We start from the raw sequence: 25900 nt of genomic DNA, 5'->3' as shown, positions 1-25900 counted from the left end.
AGAGAGAGAGACACAGAGAGAGAGAGACGGAGAGAGAGACAGAGAGAGAGAGACAGAGAGACAGGGAGAGAGAGAGAGAAATAAACATGCAGCACAAGCGCTCACGGGCATGCAATAACTCACACTCGCACACTTCACGGCTGCCTCTCTAACATGAAAAGTATTCCATCCAAGCCCTCAAAGTCCAACTGGTAACCTATCAACAAATTAATCATCTAATACATCTACTTATTTAACTCCTGTTGCCAACTTGCAACATATAATGTCGACAGCAGCTTGTGCATTGTTGATATTTTGAGATCCAACACTTGATTAAAACGATATGCATACAATGGAAGCATTAAAAAAAAAATACGCATCGAAATACAAAGGCTAATAACTTTTCAGGAGAATGTTATTGACATCAATGCTATAATGTCATATTCACTACACATGTTAAGGAGTATGTCAATACTCCTTGGTCCTTGAACTTTCCCTGAACGCCCCCCCCCCCCTCCCCTCCCCTTCCTCCTTAAAAAAAAAACAAAAACTAACTTAATCTTAACTTGAGCCTTTATATAGCACAGCATCCACTAAACGTTCTCAAAGAGATTTACAAGGGGTCCAGCAACACTTAACATTCATGACGAGACATGACGCCTGTTAAGCGATATTACAAAAAAATAAAAAAATAAAAAAATTCGGACAGATACAAAGCTGTTAACGACCAGGTACTCATTTTACACCTGAGTATGGTGAGAGAATGTGAGTAAAGAGCCTTTTCCAAAGACTCAACTGTGCGTCTCTCAGAGCGGGATTCGAACCCAGGGCCTATCGATCCAAAGGCGAGTGTCATACTACAAGACAACATAGCCGCACATTAAAGTTTGAAATGACCCAAAATTTTGGTTTGTCCTAAACACATAACAAATTATGCCCAATAGTTATTTCCATTCATAATTATCCAACACAAGGCATTATGTGAAGAAATGTAAAGAAAGGGACAGGGTACGGTCTTTGCTTCGTACCCGAAAGGTACTGAGTTCGATCACCCGCCGCAAGGCTGTTTGGCCAAGAGCAAGTCACCTTGCCCTAGCTCAATTTGCGGCGCTGCACTGCGGCTGACGCCTGGGTTATTACAGTCTTCCCTTGGAATAGACCCTAGAGACAAATTTCCCCTATGAGATGAATAAAGGGAATTTTAAAATATTTTTTATAACCTTATCACGTTTATCTCATTTCCAGAGTCAAGACTATGTACAACAATGGTAAACAAAATAAACTGTTTACAAAACGTTGTTTGACTTGAGTTGAGCTTCAAGCGTTTGGATTTCATTGCCATGATTCAACAACCTGACTTGAATAGATTTGGTGTCTGAGCATGATTTTAAAAACAAATTTAAACACACACACACACACACACACACACACACACACACACACACAGAAAGAATCTCAAAGACTGACCATGATGTCATATTATTATATTATATTCCATTAGGGAAGTCGTGAATGCTGTAATGTCACGGTGACACAAACTTAATCAAAATGTCGCGTCATGGAGTTAGTTATCTTCTGTGAATTTGTTTTTGTTTTGTTTTGTTTTTTAAAGAAAAGAATGAGTTTATAATAAAAATGTGCATGAGAACATAAACAAACATTGTTTATAATAAACATGTACAGCAACAAAAAGAGAAAATAAAACAACAAACAAACAAAACAAAACAACAAACTTATTCAAAACAAAAATACGAGAACGGAAGTCAGCCTCGTTAACCTTCAATGCCTTTGAATTTGAGTCACGTTTTTATATTATATCTATCTATATCTTGTACTGTTGCTGAATACTGTCGCCTTTTTCATCGTGTCTTGATATTTATGAATACAATTACACATTTCGTTATTTTACACATTTTCTATCTTATTTAATTTTACTTTTTTTAAAGATTTCTATCGCTTTCTACATAATCCGCGTTCATTCTGATAATGTCAAATTATTATTGTTGTGTCCATGCAAACAATTATGGCTTCGTAGTTTGTTTGTGTTTTTTTTTTTTTTCTTTTCTTTTCTATTTCAATACTTGAGCAAAATTGAAAAAAAAAACGAAGAAAATAAGGAACTGAGGATCATAGATAACACGGTAGTCTGTGCTGAGGATCAACGTCCTCCAACTTTCACAAAATTTGATCTAACACCGTACTCAGGTGTAAAATGAGTACCTGACCGTTAACAGCGTTGTCTCTGTCCGTAAAAAAAAGGTAATATCGCCTAACAGGCGTCATGTCCTGTCCTACATGTTTAGTGTTGCTGTTGCCCAGGGAACCATTGTAAAGCGCTTTGAGCATGTTTAGTGGATGTTGCGCTATATAAAAGCTCAAACTTAATAAATTTAGAAAGAACATATCAGGAGTATATAAATTAAGAAACAATAAAATATTATATAAAATAATTCATTTTGGGTGACGACAATTTCGTAAATTGATATTCGGTTTGAGCTTTGCTTAGTGGCACCTTCTTTTTGTTTTGTCCAAGAAAAATATAGCTATATTGTTGCTTAACTGTGTTTGGTTTGCTCAATATTTTTTTTTTCTATTGAAATCGCAGTACCTAAAAAAGATTTCGTCAAAAATTCAATTGTGTGTTTGTAAGAGGCGTTAACCTTTACCAAGCAGTGAAAAGAATATCAATAATAACATATGACATCAATATTAATATTTTACCTCATGGAATGAAATCAAAACCGCTGATGCCATGCATTCCCATATTTTAAGCAGTATTATCATGTAAATTTTAATCGTTCATTCAATTTTATCGGTGTTATTCGTTCATTTTTTTAATATTAAAATATTTCTAATAGATGTTATGTACTGTTATGTACCGTTTATAAAATAGTTTTAAAACAAATTGCCTGTAGGTTTCGGAAAAGAGGGGGGGGGGGGATGAGGTTGGTCAAAACCTTTAATCTAATTTCTTTCACAGTTAAAGAAAATACAACCTATTTCTATGCAACGAAACCATGTTTAGGGTAGTATCTTATACAGTATACATCAAATTATTCTTTGTCTTGAAGTAAAAGACGTCATACTCACAGTCACAAGTTGCAGATTTCAGCAAATTATATAACAAAACCTAAATTCTATCCTCGAAGTCTCCTCGATTTTGAAGATTTCTAATAATAGATCTATTCGTGTTATGAAACACTTTACGATTTCTACAAATAATATAATATACAAATAAAATGACTTTGCAAGTTTCTTAAAATAGATACCATTTCTCTTTCCAACGAGAGAGGAAGCCTATTCACAGAGATGCCCATATGATTATTATAACTTGTACTCTTCCTGAATTTGTCATAGGTAAGATTATATTATTATATTTATTAATAGCAATCGCTTCATCTGTGTCATTGATTAAGTTATATAAAAAATGTTGTGTGATTTCTAAATCCAGAAGTACCGTCGCTTTGTGTCTATGTTTAAAACAGCATTTTGATAAACATTTCAGTATTATTACATTATGCACATTTTTAAAAAGATTCTTATTTAATGAAATATTTATTAACTTTTTCATCAGTATTTGGGTTTTTTTTTACTATTTCATCTAAATGGTTGGTTTATTTTCGTTTTTTGTTATTTATGCACTGTGATAATTTATTTTATTATAAATCTTTATTAAAATTTATTGAAATCAAACTGCATCATTCAAGTATTATTTCTTTGTTTATTCTCTCTGTCCAGAAAGGTGTGTATGTTTCTGTTTTTAAGGGATTCACGGCGCTTGCGATACGTTCAGGCTATTTCAGCGCCACTATAAAGGAAGAAAATAGAATAGTCCAAGAATGATAGATTTACAACTGAAATCACACGATAAAGAGTAAGACAAAGGGGAATGGTTCTAGTAGGGGATAGATGTAAATTCCAAGAGCATACCATCAATGTGCACAGCTTGAGACAACCTATAAGCCTCATCAAGACACAAGCACAGGATCCCACTAAGAGAAACACACTCAAATGCTTACTTATAAATTCAAAACGACAAATATAACAGTACACAATAGAGACATGGTATACAAGGAAATAAATATCATCCCCCAAAAACTATAAATATTCATTTGACTGTTTCCCTCCAGTCAAGGACTCCGAGCGAGGGGAAGGACAAAACCAAGTTATCTCATTCCAAGACAAAGACAGAAAGCAAATTGAAAACAGATATAAAGGGATAGAAGACAACGCAATTGACCCCCTGCCCACCATGGGAGGCCAAAAGACCCCACCTTGAAGAAGGTGTGAATGATCTTGGTTCAAAGTTTCAAGAAATCAATATTCCAAAAGCGGGGATAAACATCAAACCTTCTGAATACCAGACAAGGCATGCTACCGTTACTAAACCTGCTGCAGGCAACTAGAAAAAAAATATTAAAAAGCAGGATCGTTTTCCAAAATATCAAGAAAAAAATATCTGTGCCAACAAAACAAATATAATTTCTATCCTCATTTTTTTTACACGAATAATCTTAAAGTGCTTAAATAGTTCAAAGTTCATTTTAATTATATGTATCCATTTCAAACCAAGATGGCAATATTTTTACATAATTTCCTTCCTTCCCTTCAAACACCGTATGAATGGATATAACAGGACGCGGCTACAACAGGGATTTAGTTTACAAGTCCTACTATCCCCATTATATCAGAGTCCCATTCTATCAAAAACTAAAATTTATTTATTCAATACATAACAGAGGAATGATTTAAAAGTACAAAAATAAACTCTTAAAAAAATGTAACTGTAGATTAGACTGTTTCCCTTTTGGCTAAAGTTCCTGAACAGAGCTAATGCAAAAAGAAGAAAAAAAAAACCTAGCCGCTGTAGAAAGCAAAAAAAAAAAAAAGAAAAATTTAACTCCGACAAAACTGTGTTAAGAGGCAACAAAATATAAAGGGAGACAAATGAAATGTTATTTCTTACGGCATGAACTGCTCTATTAAGAGGAAGAGTTGTAGTTGCAGATCCGAAGTTACAATCACTAAAGAAAAAGCAAGACAAAGTGAACTGAATCAAATAGGGAACAGAAAGTTCCACAAACAATCATCCATCAATGTGCCTATTTTGACATTACCTAAAACTAAAAGTCCCATTCAAGCACATGCAAAGGATCCCGCTATGAAGGATAAACTCAAATGTTTACATATTCAAAACTAATAATTATAGCAGTAAATTACAGAGCTACGATTTACAGGGTAAAAATATAATCTCTCAAAAAAACTGTGTTAGACAATTGACAGTCTCCCTCTCCGCTCAAGATCCCCAACAGGACCAGAAAAAACCCTAAGCAATCTCCATCCAGATCAAAGGCAGAGAGCAATATCGGAAAGGAAAAACAGATATTGTTTTGTTTGTTTGTTTTTAAGGGTTTTACGGTGCAAGCGACACATTAAGGTCATATCAGTAAAAAGGAAGAAAATGGGATAGTAGAAAGTTGTAGAATTACAATTAAACCAAACCACCCAAGAAAAGGTAAGACAAAGGGGAATTGGTTCAAATAGGAAACAGATGTAGACTACTAGAGCACACCGCCAAAGTACTTAGTTTGAGATCACTTAAAAGTCTCATCCAGACACAAGCACAGGTCCCCACTAAGAGGAATACACTCTCAAATGTTTTACAAATCATATATAACACATAAACAAAACATAATATACGGTGCATAACAGAGGACAAAAATACCATCTCCCAAAACTAACTATACATTTGACAGTTTCCCTCTCAGCCAGGGTATCCGACCAGGGCCAGGACAAAACCAAATAATCTCATTTCAAGACAAAGACAGAAAGCATGTTGGAAAACAGATATAGGGGGATAGAAGACACAGTAAGTACCCCCCCTGTCCACTGTGATATTATTAAAAGGAAAGTTTGAAGGCTACAAAAATAAAAAAGAAAAAAAGAAAAAAAAAAGATTTGACATCCTAAATGAAATTAACCAAACTTTATTTATATTATTCACATACAAAACTGATTATAATATGATTTACAAAAAAAATGTAAATAAAGAAAATATGTAAAAAGTCACTCTCAATACAGATTTTATAATACATTGAAATTCACCCAGAATCTTTACCAATATCAACGTAAAATGCATAAATTATATATTGTAAAATATATATGATGTTAGCAGTTAAAATAAAACCTATAAAAAACACCTGCATTAAAATGTATATATGTATCTATAACCATCGACAAATCAAATGGTGATGATTTTGTTTGTTTGTTTGTTGCTCTAGGTCTCTTCCAACACAATTGAGGTTATATGAGAGACCGCTGAAACAAAAAAACAAGCAATCCAACAAAAATAGTACAAATGTAAATCAAAATCATAACCTAAAGATATCATAAGCTAAATTATAAATAACCAAGAACAAACAGGCAGAGGATTTACAGGAAAAAAATATCCCTATCAAAAATACAATCACAAACCAAAGAAGCAGGATAGGCTAGTAAAGAGAAGAAGAAACGACATCACTATCGGATCGTACACCCATGCGAACATCATAGGTATATGATTCAAGGGTGATGCTCCCATCCAACCACCCGCAAATGGTGATGATGATAAAAAAATAATAATAATGAGGATGATGACAATGAAGAAGTCAAATATCATAAGAATTTCAATGATACACAGTAATTGCTTGAATTTTAATTATAAATAACATAGAATTGAGAGCTGCCCATCCAACAAGAATGAGTTGTAAAACAATTTAGCGGTTTTGAGTTAAAGTAAAATCACCCAATCCTCTGCGAAAATGAAATCCATATTCATTTTCAATTTTATATTCACTGCCTTTTTTCTCAAACAATATTTACAACAATGTTTCATTTTCCACCTGGTGTATTTCTGCTACTGTACACACTATGTATGTCTACTGCTTTAAAAAAATTAAATTCATTGTTCTCCGAATCTATTGTAGGAAATAAATAAGAAAACTGATTAAGTCTTTGCTGTTTTGTTGGGTTTTTTCTCCTTTACAGGCAGACTGTGGGTCACAACTGTATTATTTTCTCTATTTAAATCTTACTTTTAGGTTTGAAAGTGAACAGACGAAACATCCAAAGGGCCCAATGACACATTAACAATTTTTAAACAGCTAGCCCTGGCACATGACAGTACAATTGTGAGCAACATTCGATCCTTAAACAGATTTAACAATCCATTATACAATGAGGAGCTGCCAACATATAATACCAGTAAAACAAGATAGGGCTATAAAAGAACTATGAATTTAACTTAAAAATGACTTCAAAATAATAAAAATCATAAAAATTCTCAAATCATTATATTCAAGATATAAGAATATTAGTGCTTTATAATGATTCAAGTATTAATCTTGATCATTAAAATATAAAACAAATACAAAATGAAAGTCTTTGTCATGAAATCTGATATGATTCTCAGATTAAAAACCCAAACTGGGTAAACATCATTAAATAACCAATACAAAATAACAGGAATTTTTTTATTTTAATACGGGATAATCCCTTATAATAATGGGAGATGGCAACTCTGTACAATGTGACCTGGGAAACCAAACAATGTCAATATCAAATATCGCAACTGAATATATTTCAAATTTCATGTCACTGGTAGTCTAAAATCTGGGGAGTTTGGCAAAAATGGCAATCTCTTCAATGTTGCACTCCATTCAGAGAAAAGACTCATCACAGCACATGATTGGTTGTTAAATGGCACTTAAAATGAGGTCACTTAAGGTAATCATTGAAAATAAGGTTGAGACAAAATATAAATTATTTTGTGAAATGTTCAACAAAGCAAAGGTTTGTGTTATTTTGAAGAACAATGGAAACTATAGGATAAAATAAAGATTTTATCATCCAAATTGTTTTACAGACGTTCAATATCTAAATATAGTATTCCATCACAACGATAAAACAACAAAAACATCAAATAGAGTTTCATTTTCTTTTCAGAATCAAAAAAAGTTTTAAAATTTAAATCCATTTTTACTAAGTTTTCTTGACATGAATATCAACAGATGATTCAGAAACTGAGAAACTCATTTTAGAAGAATGTCGGGAGCTGATTCTCAAAGTACTGGCATGATCTGAACAAGGTGGGTTTGACACAACAGTGGAACATAGTGACATTGTACAAGGATAACAAAATCTACTTTTTCTTTTTGTTGCTCTTATTTTCGACACCTCATTAAGCCTAAAAGTGTGTAAGTGTCTCTTTTCTTCTGAGTAATCGCACCATTCAGGAGTAGGATGGTGAAATTATTTGATGGTCAAGAACAACAACATCCCAAAATGTTTCTATATGATTAAGCAGCAACTAACTCACATGCTACACATTTTCTTGTTGAATCTATCTTACTTAAACGACTTGAAATCTTGAAATAACTTTTCTTTGGCAATGCCATGACCTCAATGCCACAGCCTCATCTGTACAGTAAGTAGTGAAACACTTTAGACTGCTATAGGTATGGGAAAGACAATGAGATGAATGAATTTGTGCTCAATGAAATGACACTGGTAGGTCCACAAGAACCCTTATTTCCCATCATCAAAAAGAGAAAGCTCTTGTGGTTTGGTCATGTGACATGACACGACTCAATGGCCAAAACAATATTGCAAGGCACGCTGGAAGAGGAGGGCAAAAAAAAAGTGGTCGATAAAACAAGAACTGGGCTGACAATATCAAAGAGTGGACAAGGATGGACAGACCCAATCTCATCCTACAGATGAATAGCACAAACTAGCTGCAGGATAAGCTCTCATGTCTCCTCCACGATCAACGCAGTCAGGAGAGAGTGAGGTGAGAGACGGGATTGCGATTCAACACCATCCATGACCCGTGCACTTCACACTAGTTTTAAGCACTCCTTTTTTTGCTAGTGGCCATGATGTCATTGTTCCATATAACATGGGTTATGGTGCCTTTACAAACTGCATTGCTATTTATGCTTTTAGGTAATAGAGAAAACAATGACACTTTTTATGCATAAAAAAATAAAACTATTAATAATACTGTCCTTGTTATAAATATTACAATAACAATTCATCACACAACACAAGAATGATTAAAGGATGGCCTTTCACAATAAATGTTAGAAAATGTATACGGGTGCATAAATTTATATTAAACGATTCAATAAATGTTTTCTATGTATTTATTTATCTTCTTTTTTGTTTTGCATAGACAATATTTTATTTATTTATCTTCTTTTTTTGTTTTTGCATGGACAATTCATTTTTAAAATGACTTATTTACTTAGTTACTTATCCGAACCAGCAATCAAAAATCACAAATTCCTATTCAAGTCAGATATTTCATTTATGATGCAAATGTTACAGAACAAACAGTTGCTTCTTTAATTTCTATGCTCTCATGTATATTAAGTATAATTATACCATAAGCACCGTTTCGTCTATTTGTGACCAATCATCTCAAAGCGGTTTTATGTCTGATGCATAAAATCGAGTCTTAAGCTTCACACATACACTTTGTACATTTTGTTTAATAGAAAATGCCCTAATAAAAAATTCTTTAATTGAGGAGAGTGAGTTTTGTCTCATGAACAATTAATAATCTTTAATTTCCAAATTCTGATCATTTAGACTTTATACTCAATTTTCCTCACTCTGACATAATACCAGATCAATGAGATGAGGCACATGAAAAAAGCACTTTGAGCACATTTTGTGGATATTGCGCTGTATAAAAGCTCAAAAGCTCAATTCTAAATAGAAAAAAAAAACACACATTATTATTCCACATTTAAAAAATATTGGCAAACAAGGTAAAAGTTATAATAATATATTCCCTGGGCCCAAGTCTATTAAGCAGTGAATGCTTTGATGCACAGTTATAAGGTAAACATAAGGCTGTCTCCCATCTTAAGAGAAAGAGAGTTGTGTGTGTGTACTTGTAATGTGAAGACACATGTGGTCATTTTCCATAAGATAGCAGCTGTGAATTATGATGGGTAAAGACAAAATTAATATAAAAGCCTGAGAAAAGATGAGTTATTTTGTTATTCTTTGAGGTCGTTATATTTATTTTGTTTCATACTATTATCATACATATATAGTAAATCATATGTAAAGATTTACCATACTTCATGCCCTAAACAATGCTTCATTTATTGACTAGCAAACCATTCCCTGCAGTGCAGGTCAGCTGTTAAGCACCTTTCATTATTTATACCAGCAGTTTTCATTCTTCTTACCGAACGAGAGATAATTCTCAAGATCGTCATGTTTGAAATTTTCATTGAATAAAAATATTTTTAACCATTCCGAGAACGAGAATGAGTGAGACTTCTTCCAAAGTTGTAATTGAGGTTACTGGCAGATGTTCTATACTTTCCCCAAGCCCCGAGTGGTATAATCATGACTGTGATGTTATCTTCAGACCCGAAATGCTGTGCTTGATCGGACAGTCTCATGGCAGCCTCCTGAGGTGTGTCACAACTACTGACAAGGCTGACAATTTCTTCATCGCTGATTGCGAATGTTAGACCGTCTGAACATAGAACTAGAAAGGCATCTCGGCTATGCTTCACCTGTGGTTGATTATAAATATAAATTTTTATATTCATTACAAAGTTAAAAATTGATGATACACTATGAAACTGAAGTGATGAAAACAAAAATCATTAGGACAGAAATATTTCTTTCGGTCAACATTATCTTATAGAATTAAATTAAATTTTTAAAAATAAAAAAGAAAGAAACTATAACGATGAGGATTATGGGGAAAAAAGGCTTTACAAATAGATATAAGAACCATGTGACCTGTTGCAGAATAAATTCTATGACAATTCATGATTCATTTTTTGCTTTATGTTATCTCATAATAATAATAAATTATTTAATTAAATCCACATGAAACAAACCAAAACAAGAAACAAATTCATGACAAAACATAACAAACATGTTAATAGAAACAAATTATGGGCTTATTTATCCTAAAATATCATTCATAAAAAATTAGCTTTACGGAAAAACTTAGTCCTGATAGATTATATATTGTCACAGACTTTGTCCAAGAAGAGAGGAAATGTTTTTTCACAAAAGTGTTTTTCCTTATGAACTTAAGTTACAGGTAGGTTTATATTATATATCTGTTCAGACATTGACAAGAATGTTGCCAAGAAAAAATCCATGTATTGTTATTAATTTTCTTCATTGAAGCTAAAATGTAATATTCGTTTTGTTATAAACTTAAATATCCACAATTTCACAGAGCCATTTTCTTTACTTTACCATTAAAAATATAAGCCTTTAATTAACACAACTCTATACATAGCCTTTAATTATGACAACTCTATTAAACTAAATTGTTTTTCCTTATGATGCTATTCATCACCAGCACTTTTGAGACAAAAATCATGGTTTATGATTAAATAAAACAGCCACAGCTTTGTAATGCCACTTGCATTATTTGACATCACTGTGAGTCAAAGATGAGTTTCCAAACACTAAAGTTAATACCAACCGTTAAAGTCCTTATTTGAGGAGATGATATGACACCAAAGGATTTGAGATCTATGTCGCCAATACTCCTAGTCATAGCCAGTCTGCCGTTGATGTGAGGGGTGCCATAGCTATTGTAGATCACTTGGCCACCTGAATTAAAATGAAAACAATAAATTAAAATTTGATTATGAACAATTATATAATGCATTTATACGGATTTACTTTGCTCAGTGCCCTTCACAATGTTTTATTTATTTCCTCAGCAGGTCATATCGAACCATATTTTCATTTCATACAGTACCAATCACTTGTTAGGCACCCCTTATTGTACCTGCACTCTGACAATCTGTCACTGCCTACTATCAGATGCTCATGGTTGGTCTGAAACAGATGTTTGGGACAGCACTATTAGCAGGGAAACGTCCTGAATCAACACTTTGATGTGGTTGAGTGAGTGGTTCCTTTCTATGTTATTTTTATTACACAATACATCCCTCCACAGTTTCTAGTGTCAACCGTTTCAGTGTGCAGATTGATGTAATGGATCAAAAATGAATCACTATCTTCGATTTCATTGTTCACACTGTTATCATGAATTCTTGTAAAATTTCTGACTTCAAATAAATCCATAATCATTATCATAAATGAGAAACAACAATCTTTTAGTATCCCTCTGTAAAAGATTGCATCTAACAGGATTGCCGATTCAGGAGGCAAAATTTACTGAACTTTTACACCAAAAAATTGACGACCCCTTTCTGAGTGCTGAACTCCAGTAAAAAGACATTATGCACTCTTTTTTTTTTCTCGTTTAGCAGATGAATTGGATTCCGTAGTCTGATGTCACGCGCCTGAACGCGGCCATCTTGGTTCTACAAAGACATATTACTTTATTCTTCATGTGGTAGAATTTTCATTCCCTTTTATATGCCTGTGATCAGAATGTGTAAAGTCAAACATGATCAAATTATGGTTTTTTTCCTTGGAAATCTTTTATGCTCGCGAGAAATATTCATACGGCGTCCCCATTGTTCGTAGTTTAGAGCCATGTACTAAGTTACCATGCGTCATTAGGAAGGAAGTGACGTTACGACTGTTGAAGACTATTGAAAATATACTGAGGATTTATAATACACGGAATTCCGTAAATACATGGAAAATTGGCAACCTTGACCTAAGAATCAAGAAACTGTCTGTTCACTCCAAAATGGCATCGATCTGTATCTGTTGTCTTCGAATAAATTTTCTAATTAAAAATCTTTATCTGAATTTTGATAGCTTAGATTTTGTGTCTGTTGGAAATGGGAAAGATCAACGACTGAGAATTATACATTCTAAACAGTTGTAAAAAACAATATAAGGATAGTACACAAGTGTAACTCTTTGGATAAAATGTTGATCAATGGCAAAGTACTTTCCCCTATCACTAATAGGTCCAGCTACCTAATCATTGCCAAATGGACAGATGGGTCAGAACAGTAACCCACTTTATACAGAGCTTTTGGGTTGGGTGCTTTTCCAATTGAGCTATCAGTACACCTGTTAATGACAAAGTAAGAAAATACAGAACAGCACAATGATCTACAGGAGGTCAGAGGTCACTTGGTGGAGCATCTGACTGATACCCAAATCTGATCCACCACCTCAGAGCAGTACAATATAATATCAGAAATTTAAAACTATAATTTTTTTTTTTTTTGAAAGGGGCCTAAAGGGGACCTGCCTACTTGAAAATTTTAAAATTTGTAGATATTACGAAATAAAAATCCCAGTCCCTTTAGTTAACTTTATAAATCAACAATTTACCTTTCGAACGATTAAATATGACATCAAAATCCCTTAAATTTTGTAGCCTGACATCAACGTTCATTTTCAACACATTCTAATGACTTAGAAATGATTGTGAAGTTCTGAACTTGAATCCAAAATTTCGTAATTCTACAAATTTTTCGTAGTAGTAGGCATGTCTGCCAAAAGCAGGTTTTACACAAAACCAAATGAACTCCTCTCCAAACAAAGGCACAAAGCCAAATAAAAATAATAAAAGATAGTTGTGGTGGTGGTGATGGTGGGGGGTTCTCAGATCTGACAGGTTAAAAAAATAATGCAATGGCCAAGGGTAGAGATTATTTTGTTCCCTGTCACATTAAAGAAAGCAGGATAAACTAAGGGTAAACTTCACCCTGCACCCTCTTGGTGCTACAAGCATACATTGACCAGTTATTCAAAAAAAAAAAAAGATTGATGGCATTGAAAATGAAAGCAATAAGTGAGGGAATGAACCATAAAAGCGAACATGAATTCAGTTTTTATCTCACAATTTGCATGCATGTCATGTACGTGTTTACTCTGAAATGGGCATTGGAGCAATAAGGTCTCTCTTGCTTGTTTACCTAGAGACCACAGCAAGACGGGTTTTTTTTTTAATGTGCTTAATTTATTTTTTTGAATTTCACATAAATTAAACACAAGAGAAGTCAAAGAAATGTAATCATCTTCTCTGCTCTGCTCTCCGGCTCCTCATCTTGTTATACTAGTTAGCAAGATCAGCAAAGGTGGTAACCAAGTCTCTGATAAACAAAGCAAGGTGGCTCCAGGGACTTTGCCCTGAATTGTAAAACAATCTCACCTCTTTTCCTAATTCTGGCAAGCTCCTCTATATTCTCTGGGGTGTGCTCCTCTGATAAACGAACTGGCTTTCCTTCACGGCACAAGACAGCCAGACTGTCTCCAACATGGCTGACGACCAACTCAGTGGAATTGCGAAGCAAACAAACTGTGGCTGTCGTTCCAGATTTGAATGTATCCTTATCTATAGGAAATTTTGAGATAATGCACCAAAAAAAATAATTGATTAATAAAAAAATAAAAAAATAAAACTATTTTTTTTTTTGGCCTATCTATTGCAGTTGTAAGTTTTTCTTAAGATTTTTTTTTTGGGGGGGGGGGGGGGGCATTACCCAGCATATACAACCTGTGGTTGAAAATTGTTTAAAGTCAACATCATTGCCAACTTCAGCCATGTGGTCTAGTGGTATGACACGCACCTTTGAACCAGAAGGTCCTGGTTTCAAGTCCCACTCTGAGCGGCGCATAGTTGAGTCCTTAGAAAAGTCTCTTCACTCACATTCAATCACCATATCAGGTATAAAACGAGTACCTGGCTATTAACAGCGGCGTTGTCTCTGTCCCAAAAATTGAAATATCGCTACTAGACTTCATGAATGTCTTGACCTACATGTTAAGTGTTGCTGTTATTGGAGGTAACCCCTTGTAAAGCGCTTTGAACATGTTTAGTGGATATTGTGCTATATGAATGCTCAAGCTTAAATTTGGTGACCCATCCTACCTAAGTGGTAATAGAACAAATGCCTGGCCAGTAAGTTGTTCATATCCAAGAAGGCATTCCTCAAGACCTCCTTTAGGTCATCTGATTGGGTCATCCAAAATCCAATGTGGTCGATGAAGTGGGTGGAAACGTAGTCGGCTGAAAAGTCACCTCCATGCCCGTCAAACACGCCGAAATACAGCAACTCAGGACGTATCTCTTCTGTTAGAAAAACAAGAATGCAAGGATGTTTGATTAATGTGTCCAGAGTTTCTGTGTAGTGTTGTGTCATGCATGTTTGGCTTTGTTTTGACCTCAAGAAACCCGATTTTAATATTTTCAAGGGTTTTACAGCAATTGTGACACTTTTAGATCATTTCAGCACATGTAAAAATGAAGAGGATGAGATGGTCAAAAAATTCTAGATCTACAATTAAAAGCACTCCCCCACAAGATTGGACAAAGGGACACTGGTTCAAATAGGGAACAGAAGTAGAATTCAAGAGCAAACTATAAATCTGTGGCCCCGTGAACTTAATGGCCTACAATTTCCTGAAAAATGAGTTAATGTGAAAAATATATTACGCATGAATCATAGTTTCTTTACTACATTTTTCAAGTCTGGATAATTAGGAGAGGAAAACATTGTTCCATTTTATCGAAACACAACTGATACATAATTATTGTTTTCCATGCAAAATTTATAATTGATTTTATCAGACACATTATAAGGTGGGTTATCAGGTTCATGTCTGAGGCCACATAAATATGTATTTAGTCTGAGATCACTAAACGTCCCATCCAGATACAATCACAAGATCCCACTATCTTACTTATTGAAACCAAAAGACAGACTTAAGCAGTGCATAATAGAGAGATGATTTAAAAGGGGGGGGGGGGGGGGGGGGGAATTATCTCCTCTTTAAAAACGAATACTATACATTTGACTGTTTCCCTCTCAACCAAGGACTCCAATCAGGGCTAGGCAAATACCAAGTAATCTCATCCCAAGACAAAGCCAGAAAGAAACTTGAAGAAGGAAAACAGATGTCAGAAGATAGAAGACAAAACAAGTGGCCCCTCCACCCACCATGCAAGGTGAAAAAACCCCAACCCAGCAATACATCCTCTATTTTGAAGCATGATTGGGAATTCAAATTAATTCAATGAATTTTTTTATTGCTTATTTTTCTGATGACAAGTTAGGAAAGACTGCTCGCACATATTTCATCTATAAATGATTTATCTGAAGTTATACCCTTGCTTTGCCCTGAGCTTTACCTTATTTATTCCTCCTGGCGGACAACAGACATCTAAAATATTTGATGCAATAAGGTGCTTGAAAAACATTTTTGAAAAAAGACAACTACCATTCTATGCATGCAATTACTTGTGTCCTTTCAATGTTGTAGAAAATGAGAAAAACTCCAGCTTCATGAGCCTTATGTCTATGTGGGACTACTGTCAGTTGGACACTACAAAAACTAATATAATTTTTGTTCTAACCTTTCACATATCTGTCCTCATTGGATTTTCGTCTTCCTATCGTTGTGGCCAAGCCAATTTCATCCAAAGGAACACGGGGAATTATTTTTCCCATTTTGATGCTCTGCTCATACAGGATTGGCAAAGCAAGACGATTGTTCCATGAACCAAGGGTATCAAAGTTCACACCTCTTTGATTTTTCCCTTTGTTTTCTAAAAAGAAATAAAAATATATATTTATAATTAGGACAAAGAATATATATGACCATAGGCTAAAATTGAGAAAAGAGAAAATAATTGAAAAACAAAGAGATCTCAAATGACGTTGGAAAAATTCCAATATGTGTTGAAAATGTTATAGATGAATGAGTGGAATGTACACCATATTAATCAAATGAAGCCTTAAGAGGAATGGTAATAATCTGAGGGGAAAAAGAAAAAGAAAATTAAATGAAGCATTGCAAGAGAATCGTTCCTTATGAGCAAAGCATTAACTTGAGTGGAATGTGCTGTAAGAGGAAAAATGCCAGCAAGTAGGGCTTTTCCAAAGCTTGTTCTGATGCCACAAATACGCACAAGAAGAAATAATACAACAGTAAATGAACTCAAAAGGCTTCACAACGTGACAACCGTTCATCAAAACAACCTCATTGAGAACAACAATTACATTCTCTGAACAACCTTGCTTTAATATACTACAAAACTATATGTGTATCTAATGACAAATTCTTAATCAACAGTAAAGGGTTTAGGGTCCCCAATATGGTCGCAATCACATCCTTGCTCCAAGAAGCAATTCAGCAATTAATCAGCTACGTCGATTGTTAATCCTCCATTTTATTTTTATTGCTCATAGTACAGGAACTTACCAGGATCTGACATGATGCTTGCATAGCGACGTCGACACCAAGTCTGAGGACATTTCTCTTCCATGGTCCACATTTGTTTTCCATGCTTTTTGAACAGTTGAAATGCCTCTTCAAAATACAAAGCTGAGGGTGTAGTTCTTGACCGGAACATCTTAAACGAGTGGCTGACTACAAGTACATCATTCCATCAAACCTTTCACTTTGATTTCTATGGAATGGATAAAGAACAAGCAACTAAACATTATTCCAGCATCTAAATTTAGTTCTCTACAGGCCTCCAAAAGTGGGTCTGGAAACAGAATTGATTGTTTTATTGTTTTTTAACGGAGCTGTCTGGCATCTTTAATTACTTATTTGATTTCTGGATTCTTTTTATTGTAAGCCTTGTTGTATCAGTAACTTTGGTGACTATCAATGATGTGACATAAAAGTTCTGTACAATAGAACAAACTTTACCTATAAAACTATATGTAACATACTCCCTCAAAACAATATTGACTTACTTGACTTAGATGCCTTTCGCGTCTCGACCGAAAGATCGGGTCGCCTTGGCTGTTTCCAGTATTTCCTGTGTGAGGTGTCTCCAATATTGCCGGTCCTCTGCTAGGGTTCTCAGATTTTCAAGGTCCCCTGCTGTTATGAGACTAATGCTTTGTCCAAGTGTTGTGAGGTTTTTGTTTAGGATCACAGGGAGTGTTGTGATCGGTCTTCCTCTGAAAAGGTTCCCGTGTTTTTGGAAGTATCCCGACATGGTTTGGTTAGCTGGTATGTTTTTGTCCCTGCGTAGTATGTGACCGAAAAGTTGCCATCGTTGTTGTAAAATGTCAAGGGAGATTGGTCTTTCTTTTGTGATCTCATAGAGTGATTCATTTGAGATCTTTTTTGGGTATTTGATGTCCAGTACCCTTCTTAGCTGTGTGCGATGGAAGGCATCCAGATGTTCTTCTTCGGATTTTGTCAACGCCCAAGTGCCGCAGTTATACAGAAGTACCGGTTTTACAAGAGCACGGTACAGTTTCAGTTTGGTTTTTCTCTTTATTTTGTCACCTCTAATCCATACATTGGTGAGTTTACTGAGTGCGGCGTTTGATAGCTGTTTTCTTCTTTGTACATCCTCGGTGTCTCCAATTAGTGAGCCGACTTTCTTTGTTCTTTTCCATTCCTCTTTGTTCCTCGATATTGTTGTAAATTCGGTTTTATTGGCATTGACTTGGAGGTTATATTTCATGAGGGTATTTTGTATAATGTCTATATTTGCTGGTGTTGATCCAATAAAATCGACATCATCTGCATAGGCGATTTCTCTAGGGATTGCATTCTCAATATGAGTCGTTGGTTTTGGAATGACTTTTCGAACTTCTTTCAGAGCGTGTTCTAAGTATATTGTGAACAGAATCGGGCTCAGACTATCTCCTTGGGGGGTCCCGATGTTACTTTCGAACTGCGTCTGTTTTGTGGCCCGTATATCCTTGGTTGTATCTTTGTGTTGCTGAGGAGAAATCGGATTATTCGGAGCTCGTCTTCGTCAACTATGTCTGTTAATATCTCCAAAAGTTTTCCTCTGTCGATCGTATCAAAGGCTGCGGACATATCGATTCCGGTTATTGTTATGGATATGTTTTCTTTGAGTGCCTTTGCTGCCAACCATTTATGTGTCCATACAACGTCCGATGTGCTTCGGTCTTGGCGAAACCCGCTTTGGCTATGTGATAGATATTTTTCTATTTTCGGTCTAATTCTGTTGAGGACAATAGTTGACAGTGTTTTTCTTATGGTATTCAGTAATGTTATTGGGCGCAGGTTGTTTACAGGTCCTTTCGTTTTTCCTGGTTTTTGTATTGTAATTAGGACACCGCTGTTTATGTCCCAGTCTTTGTGTGTTGAGAATGTTTTGTTCATTATGTTTGCAATGCTCAAATCCAAGGAGAGGGTACCGCATTTCAGCAATTCAGCGGGAATTTCATCTTCGCCTGGGGATCTGTTATTGTTTAGGCACTTTATGCTATTTCTAACTTCAGTTGTTGTGATGCGGTTGTTTAGGTCTCTAGGGTTTCCTGAGAAGGGCGATATTTGTGAGACTTGTTTGTGAAATTTCTGCTGGAAGTGGTCAGTTACAATGTCAAGGATATCGTTGGGATTTGTTGTCTGTTTGCCAAATTTATCCTGTAGTTTTGGGTTCTCGAATGGTTTTCGGTTCAGAGATTTCGTCGCTTTGAACATAGACGATGCGTTATTTTTGGAATTTTCTATGTCTTCCACTTTTTTGTCTAATTCCTCGTTTCTGTGTTTTATTGTAAGTGATCGAATTGAATGCAGTATTTTGTTTCGTTCCGTTTTCAGGTTTATTATTTCTTCCGAGTCTTTCGTGTTCTGTATCCTGATCCTAAGTTCTTTTTGTTGCCGCGATAGATCGTTAATAGCGATGTTAGGCGTTCGATTTGGTTTGTTCTTAGTTGTATTAATAGAGCCTGCACTTTCTTCCCCCGCATATTTCATTGCCGCTTGCGTCTCTTTCCATTCATTGTTTGGATTGCTGTTTTGCTTTATTTTCCATAGACTTGAGTTAAGTTCATATTGGTAATGAATGCGACATTCTCGCTCATTTACTATTTTTGCCGTGTTTATTTTGACTGCCGTTTTACCTTTCTGTCTTCGTTGTCTGTACACATTTATGTTGAAATTCGTTTTTACAAGTTTGTGATCGGATGTTAGCAGTGTACCACCGTATGATCGCGAGTTGGTTGAGTAGTGTTTATGGCGGTGTTCGACATATGATATAGTCTATTTGGTTGTGTATTGTTATCATTTTGTCTTGGGTTTGGTCTTTCCTTTGTCCTACCCATGTTGTCTGGTGTCTTGATGGGTGGTTGAAAGCACTGTTTGTTATGAAAAGTTTTCTCTGTTCACAGAACTGGACTAATTTTTCTCCGTTATCGTTACGTTTTCCTTTTGAGTATGATCCTAAACATAGTGTGTCACTGTCGAGACGTTTTCCTACTTTGGCATTAAAATCTCCAGCAATTATTAATATTGATTTATTTCCTATTTTGTTCAGTGTATCGTCTAGGTCTTTGTAAAATTTATCAGTTTCCTCTGGGTATTGTTTTGCGCGTTGACTTGTTGGTGCGTAAACATTTACGATTGAGATAGTGAACGTCTTCTTACCGTGATCGTCTTTGTTATTGTTATTCTGGTTCCTTGAATTGATCTTACACTTAAGCTCAAGAACACATATTCTGTCCGAAACATTCCATTCGTCACTAGTCAAATCCCTGCAGTTTTTATTTATGAGAAATCCACCACCATAGTGAGGTGAACTGGAAGCAAAGCACAGCAGTCTGTGACCATTTATTGTTTGGTCGGCGCCATCTTGGATCTTCGTCTCTTGTAAACACAACACATCGATTTTATAACTTTCTAAATCTTGACACAGTTGTTCCTTTCGAATGTTACTTTTAATAGATCTTAAGTTAAAAGTTCCAATATTAAGATTAGTCCACATCAGGTAAAAATTAAAGATTCCACACAGTGAATAAATGGAAACATAAGACTATCCACTGAGCCGAAGCTCAATGTCAACAATATTTATGTCGGGGTAATCTTGATGCTAAAAATATGTTAATATTAATGTTAGATATATTGGGAAAAATTAATATCAATTCTTTAAGTGCAAAACCTGAAAATTTCACATTTTGTTTATATTGACGGTCACTTAATTTTTGCTTCATCCTGACAAAATAATAATAATAATAATAATAATAATAACAATAACAATAATAATAATAATAATAATAATAATAATAATAATAATAAATAAATAAATTAATTAATTAATTAATCCAAGGCGGTGGTTTTCATGTCTTGTTAAATCTGTTCATCGATTCTCTCAGGCAGTATGATGTTCCCAAATCAAATTCAATAGATTGAAAAAAGTGCCGTTTCATAATTTACATTAATAATCATAATCTTTAAGTAGTACATATCTGATCTAGGTCAGATACTCTGTTTTTTGTTTTGTTTTGTTTTGTTTTGGTTTTTGGGGGGGGGGTTGCTGGGGTTGTTTTTGTTGTTTTGTTGCTGTTGTTTTTTTTTTTTCAAAAGAAAAGATCAATCAATTGATGCATGGACATTATAAGAACACAAAATTTATATACAAACAAAGGCTACAAATGTTATCATCTATTGTTTTGTCTTTTTTAATAAGAAGCAAACTGAAAATTTTAAATCTAAAATCAGGATGATGGGTAGGGTATGATTTCTTTTTCTTTTTCAAATTTTGTCGATTCTCATATTTCTATGATGACGATGAATGCGATTATTCACATCATCCACTCACATTTCAAAATGAAACTATAAATATAGATGTATAACCAGATAGCAAGAAAAACTCAACAACAGAATCACGTTTGAGTCTTTCTGATAGACATCATAGCTTTTGTTCATATTATTTGCTCTAGGCAGAGAGAAATAATCCAATCCTCGGTTCTTTCTTTTTTTCTGTTTCTTTTTCTTTCATTTTTTCTTTTTTTAATTATTAAAATTATGTCCATGAACTGATGTTTACATATTGTGAAGTCCTGATGATCCCAAAGAATATCATAGGCCACACTGGTTGTTATGAAAATACACCGTACTCTCAACCAGCCCAAAAATGATGGTTCATTGCAACAATGTTAAATCAAGCCCAGACTGTAAATATGTCCACCTAGACCTGTTTCTATGTTCCAGATAGTTGATTTCCATTGGACAAATTCTCAAGACATTGCCCAATACTTTGACACCAGCGGGGTGGTTATAAACAAAAATTTCTGCTGGAAGTGGTCAGTTACAATGTCAAGGATATCGTTGGGATTTGTTGTCTGTTTGCCAAATTTATCCTGTAGTTTTGGGTTCTCGAATGGTTTTCGGTTCAGAGATTTCGTCGCTTTGAACATAGACGATGCGTTATTTTTGGAATTTTCTATGTCTTCCACTTTTTTGTCTAATTCCTCGTTTCTGTGTTTTATTGTAAGTGATCGAATTGAATGCAGTATTTTGTTTCGTTCCGTTTTCAGGTTTATTATTTCTTCCGAGTCTTTCGTGTTCTGTATCCTGATCCTAAGTTCTTTTTGTTGCCGCGATAGATCGTTAATAGCGATGTTAGGCGTTCGATTTGGTTTGTTCTTAGTTGTATTAATAGAGCCTGCACTTTCTTCCCCCGCATATTTCATTGCCGCTTGCGTCTCTTTCCATTCATTGTTTGGATTGCTGTTTTGCTTTATTTTCCATAGACTTGAGTTAAGTTCATATTGGTAATGAATGCGACATTCTCGCTCATTTACTATTTTTGCCGTGTTTATTTTGACTGCCGTTTTACCTTTCTGTCTTCGTTGTCTGTACACATTTATGTTGAAATTCGTTTTTACAAGTTTGTGATCGGATGTTAGCAGTGTACCACCGTATGATCGCGAGTTGGTTGAGTAGTGTTTATGGCGGTGTCGACATATGATATAGTCTATTTGGTTGTGTATTGTTATCATTTTGTCTTGGGTTTGGTCTTTCCTTTGTCCTACCCATGTTGTCTGGTGTCTTGATGGGTGGTTGAAAGCACTGTTTGTTATGAAAAGTTTTCTCTGTTCACAGAACTGGACTAATTTTTCTCCGTTATCGTTACGTTTTCCTTTTGAGTATGATCCTAAACATAGTGTGTCACTGTCGAGACGTTTTCCTACTTTGGCATTAAAATCTCCAGCAATTATTAATATTGATTTATTTCCTATTTTGTTCAGTGTATCGTCTAGGTCTTTGTAAAATTTATCAGTTTCCTCTGGGTATTGTTTTGCGCGTTGACTTGTTGGTGCGTAAACATTTACGATTGAGATAGTGAACGTCTTCTTACCGTGATCGTCTTTGTTATTGTTATTCTGGTTCCTTGAATTGATCTTACACTTAAGCTCAAGAACACATATTCTGTCCGAAACATTCCATTCGTCACTAGTCAAATCCCTGCAGTTTTTATTTATGAGAAATCCACCACCATAGTGAGGTGAACTGGAAGCAAAGCACAGCAGTCTGTGACCATTTATTGTTTGGTCGGCGCCATCTTGGATCTTCGTCTCTTGTAAACACAACACATCGATTTTATAACTTTCTAAATCTTGACACAGTTGTTCCTTTCGAATGTTACTTTTAATAGATCTTAAGTTAAAAGTTCCAATATTAAGATTAGTCCACATCAGGTAAAAATTAAAGATTCCACACAGTGAATAAATGGAAACATAAGACTATCCACTGAGCCGAAGCTCAATGTCAACAATATTATGTCGGGGTAATCTTGATGCTAAAAATATGTTAATATTAATGTTAGATATATTGGGAAAAATTAATATCAATTCTTTAAGTGCAAAACCTGAAAATTTCACATTTTGTTTATATTGACGGTCACTTAATTTTTGCTTCATCCTGACAAAATAATAATAATAATAATAATAATAATAACAATAACAATAATAATAATAATAATAATAATAATAATAATAATAATAAATAAATAAATTAATTAATTAATTAATCCAAGGCGGTGGTTTTCATGTCTTGTTAAATCTGTTCATCGATTCTCTCAGGCAGTATGATGTTCCCAAATCAAATTCAATAGATTGAAAAAAGTGCCGTTTCATAATTTACATTAATAATCATAATCTTTAAGTAGTACATATCTGATCTAGGTCAGATACTCTGTTTTTTGTTTTGTTTTGTTTTGTTTTGGTTTTTGGGGGGGGGGGGTTGCTGGGGTTGTTTTTTGTTGTTTTGTTGCTGTTTTTTTTGTTTTTTTTTCAAAAAAGAAAAGATCAATCAAATTGATGCATGGACATTATAAGAACACAAAATTTATATACAAACAAAGGCTATACTAAATGTTATCATCTACTGTTTTGTCTTTTTTTAATCAGAAGCAAACTGAAAATTTTAAATCTAAAATCAGGATGATGGGTAGGGTATGAGTATGATTTCTTTTTCTTTTTTCAAATTTTGTCGATTCTCATATTTCTATGATGACGATGAATGCGATTATTCACATCATCCACTCACATTTCAAAATGAAACTATAAATATTAGATGTATAACCAGATAGCAAGAAAAACTCAACAACAGAATCACGTTTCAGTCTTTCTGATAAACATGCTTCAAGCTTGTTCTTACGTGGTTTGGACGGGTGGAAGTATGGAAGAGAACAATGAAAAGAGATAAGAGATGAAAACATCAACAACCTCTTGAACCCAAATGAACTTGAATATCATCACTTCCGGGGCAATAAAGTGGGCGTGACAAAAGACTAAAAGGAATGCTGTTGCTGTCTTGAATCCAAAGCATAAAATATAAGGCTCCTTCATTGTCAAGATGTAGGTTTTCCTCTGCTCTCCACTGTCCTGACTATAAGTTTTGTTTATTGTTTTAGCTGTTGCTGAAGACAAATGTTTTTTTGGTTCTTTTTGCACTCTTTCGGCTGTTGAGTTTTTGTTGTTGTTGATCTTTGTTTATTGTTGTTTATTTCTTATTAAAATGGTTTTCATCATTTTTAAAGCTGCTCGTCTTTGTAGACATCATACTTTTGTTCATATTATTTTCACCAGGCAGAGAGATAATCCAATCTCGGTTCATTCTTTTTTTCTGTTTTCTTTCATTTTCTTTTTAAATTAATTATAATTATGTCATGAACTGATGTTTACATATTGGGAAGTCTGATGATCCAAAATATCATAGGCTCACTGTTGTTATGGAAATACACCGTACTCTCAACCAGCACAAAATGATGTTCATTGCAACAATGTTAAATCAAGCCCAGACTGTAAATATGTCCACCTAGACATGTTTCTATTTTCCAGATAGTTGATTTTCATTGGTCAATTTCGTCTAGACATTGCTCAATACTTTGACACCAGCGGGTTGGTTATAACAAAAACTCTAACAGAAACGTATTCTTAAAAATCCAAACAAAACAGCTTTTATAGCAGATTACCAGAACGTTAAAGGTACAACGTTAGTTATAGACATTTGATAGAGTTTTGTCACCCAGAACCGACTTAATCAAGTATCCAAAAATAAATAAATAAATAAAAATAGGTGTCGTTTTAGCGTGGTCTTTGAAGCTGGGTCCCAAATCAAGAAAAAAAATGCTTCACGTTAGCATGTTGTAATTTTATATTATTATCTTTTTATCTAGTTTCGAATTGAATAATGCGCAACGGGCATCAAACTACTCATAGAGATGAGAAGATTTCTCATCGCATTCTATCTGTTAGACCCAGGTTCCACATAACAGCAGATCTGATAACCGAACGGCTTCGTTTACTATTGTTGTCATGGAAATGTTTTGCGTCGGTTTTAGAGTATGATTTCTATAACAACAATGGACCCATAACGACGTGTACATATATGCCGGTCTGACACCCGAACCCACTTATGAATCCAGTTTAACATTGTTGTAATAGACAATATTTTGCGGCATTAAAAAAAAATAATGTTGTATTTTTTTACATTTCCATTACGACAATGAGCCCATAAGGAATTGGGTTATCAAGGGGTACAACATTTACAATAATATTATTGTATCGAATTTTATTTAGACGACGTACCTGCATTTGGATTGTCAGACAGACTGAATGAATATGACTGCGCTGTCTCTATGGACGCTTGCCGTGAACAATGCATGTGTTATTTCGAATGTTTCAGTCTGCTTATTTATTTACTTATTTATTTATTGGTA

The 25900-nt window shown here is 34.5% G+C and overlaps 2 protein-coding genes across 5 annotated transcripts in view; one reads left to right on the top strand and one right to left on the bottom strand.

Annotated features, from left to right (window-relative positions):
• The window catches only part of LOC144958666 (uncharacterized), an 11988-nt gene extending 8316 nt beyond the window's left edge, over positions 1 to 3672 (top strand). For both annotated transcript variants that reach the window (XM_078890784.1, XM_078890785.1), the window contains exon 5: positions 1225 to 3672. In XM_078890784.1, the coding sequence (XP_078746910.1) occupies positions 1225 to 1251 (27 nt within the window). In that variant the 3' untranslated portion in view covers positions 1252 to 3672. The remainder of the gene's footprint in view (positions 1 to 1224) is intronic.
• Positions 3673 to 5950: 2278 nt separating this feature from the next.
• On the bottom strand, positions 5951 to 24418 carry LOC144958498 (protein phosphatase Mn(2+)-dependent 1K-like). 3 transcript variants are annotated; one of them, XM_078890492.1, is made up of 7 exons: positions 24337 to 24418; positions 17158 to 17365; positions 16310 to 16501; positions 14825 to 15025; positions 14105 to 14287; positions 11495 to 11625; positions 5951 to 10559 (listed from the first exon to the last, which is right to left on the bottom strand). In XM_078890492.1, the coding sequence occupies exons 2-7, from the start codon at positions 17306 to 17308 to the stop codon at positions 10284 to 10286; spliced, it is 1134 nt and encodes a 377-aa protein (XP_078746618.1). In that variant the 5' UTR covers positions 17309 to 17365; positions 24337 to 24418; the 3' UTR covers positions 5951 to 10283. The 3 variants fall into 3 exon arrangements, with proteins under 3 accessions (XP_078746618.1, XP_078746619.1, XP_078746620.1); XM_078890493.1 differs by having other exon boundaries at positions 24226 to 24351; XM_078890494.1 differs by lacking the exon at positions 24337 to 24418 and adding an exon at positions 21494 to 21564.
• Positions 24419 to 25900: the final 1482 nt, after the last annotated feature.

This window comes from Berghia stephanieae, chromosome 13 (assembly GCF_034508935.2).
Source record: "Berghia stephanieae isolate SIO BIC M18660-M18661 chromosome 13, UCSD_Bste_1.3, whole genome shotgun sequence".
In the NCBI taxonomy this organism is placed as follows: Eukaryota; Metazoa; Mollusca; class Gastropoda; order Nudibranchia; family Aeolidiidae; genus Berghia; species Berghia stephanieae.
The sequence above is the reverse complement of the archived record's forward strand: the minus strand, read 5'-3'. Positions and strand labels throughout refer to the sequence as shown.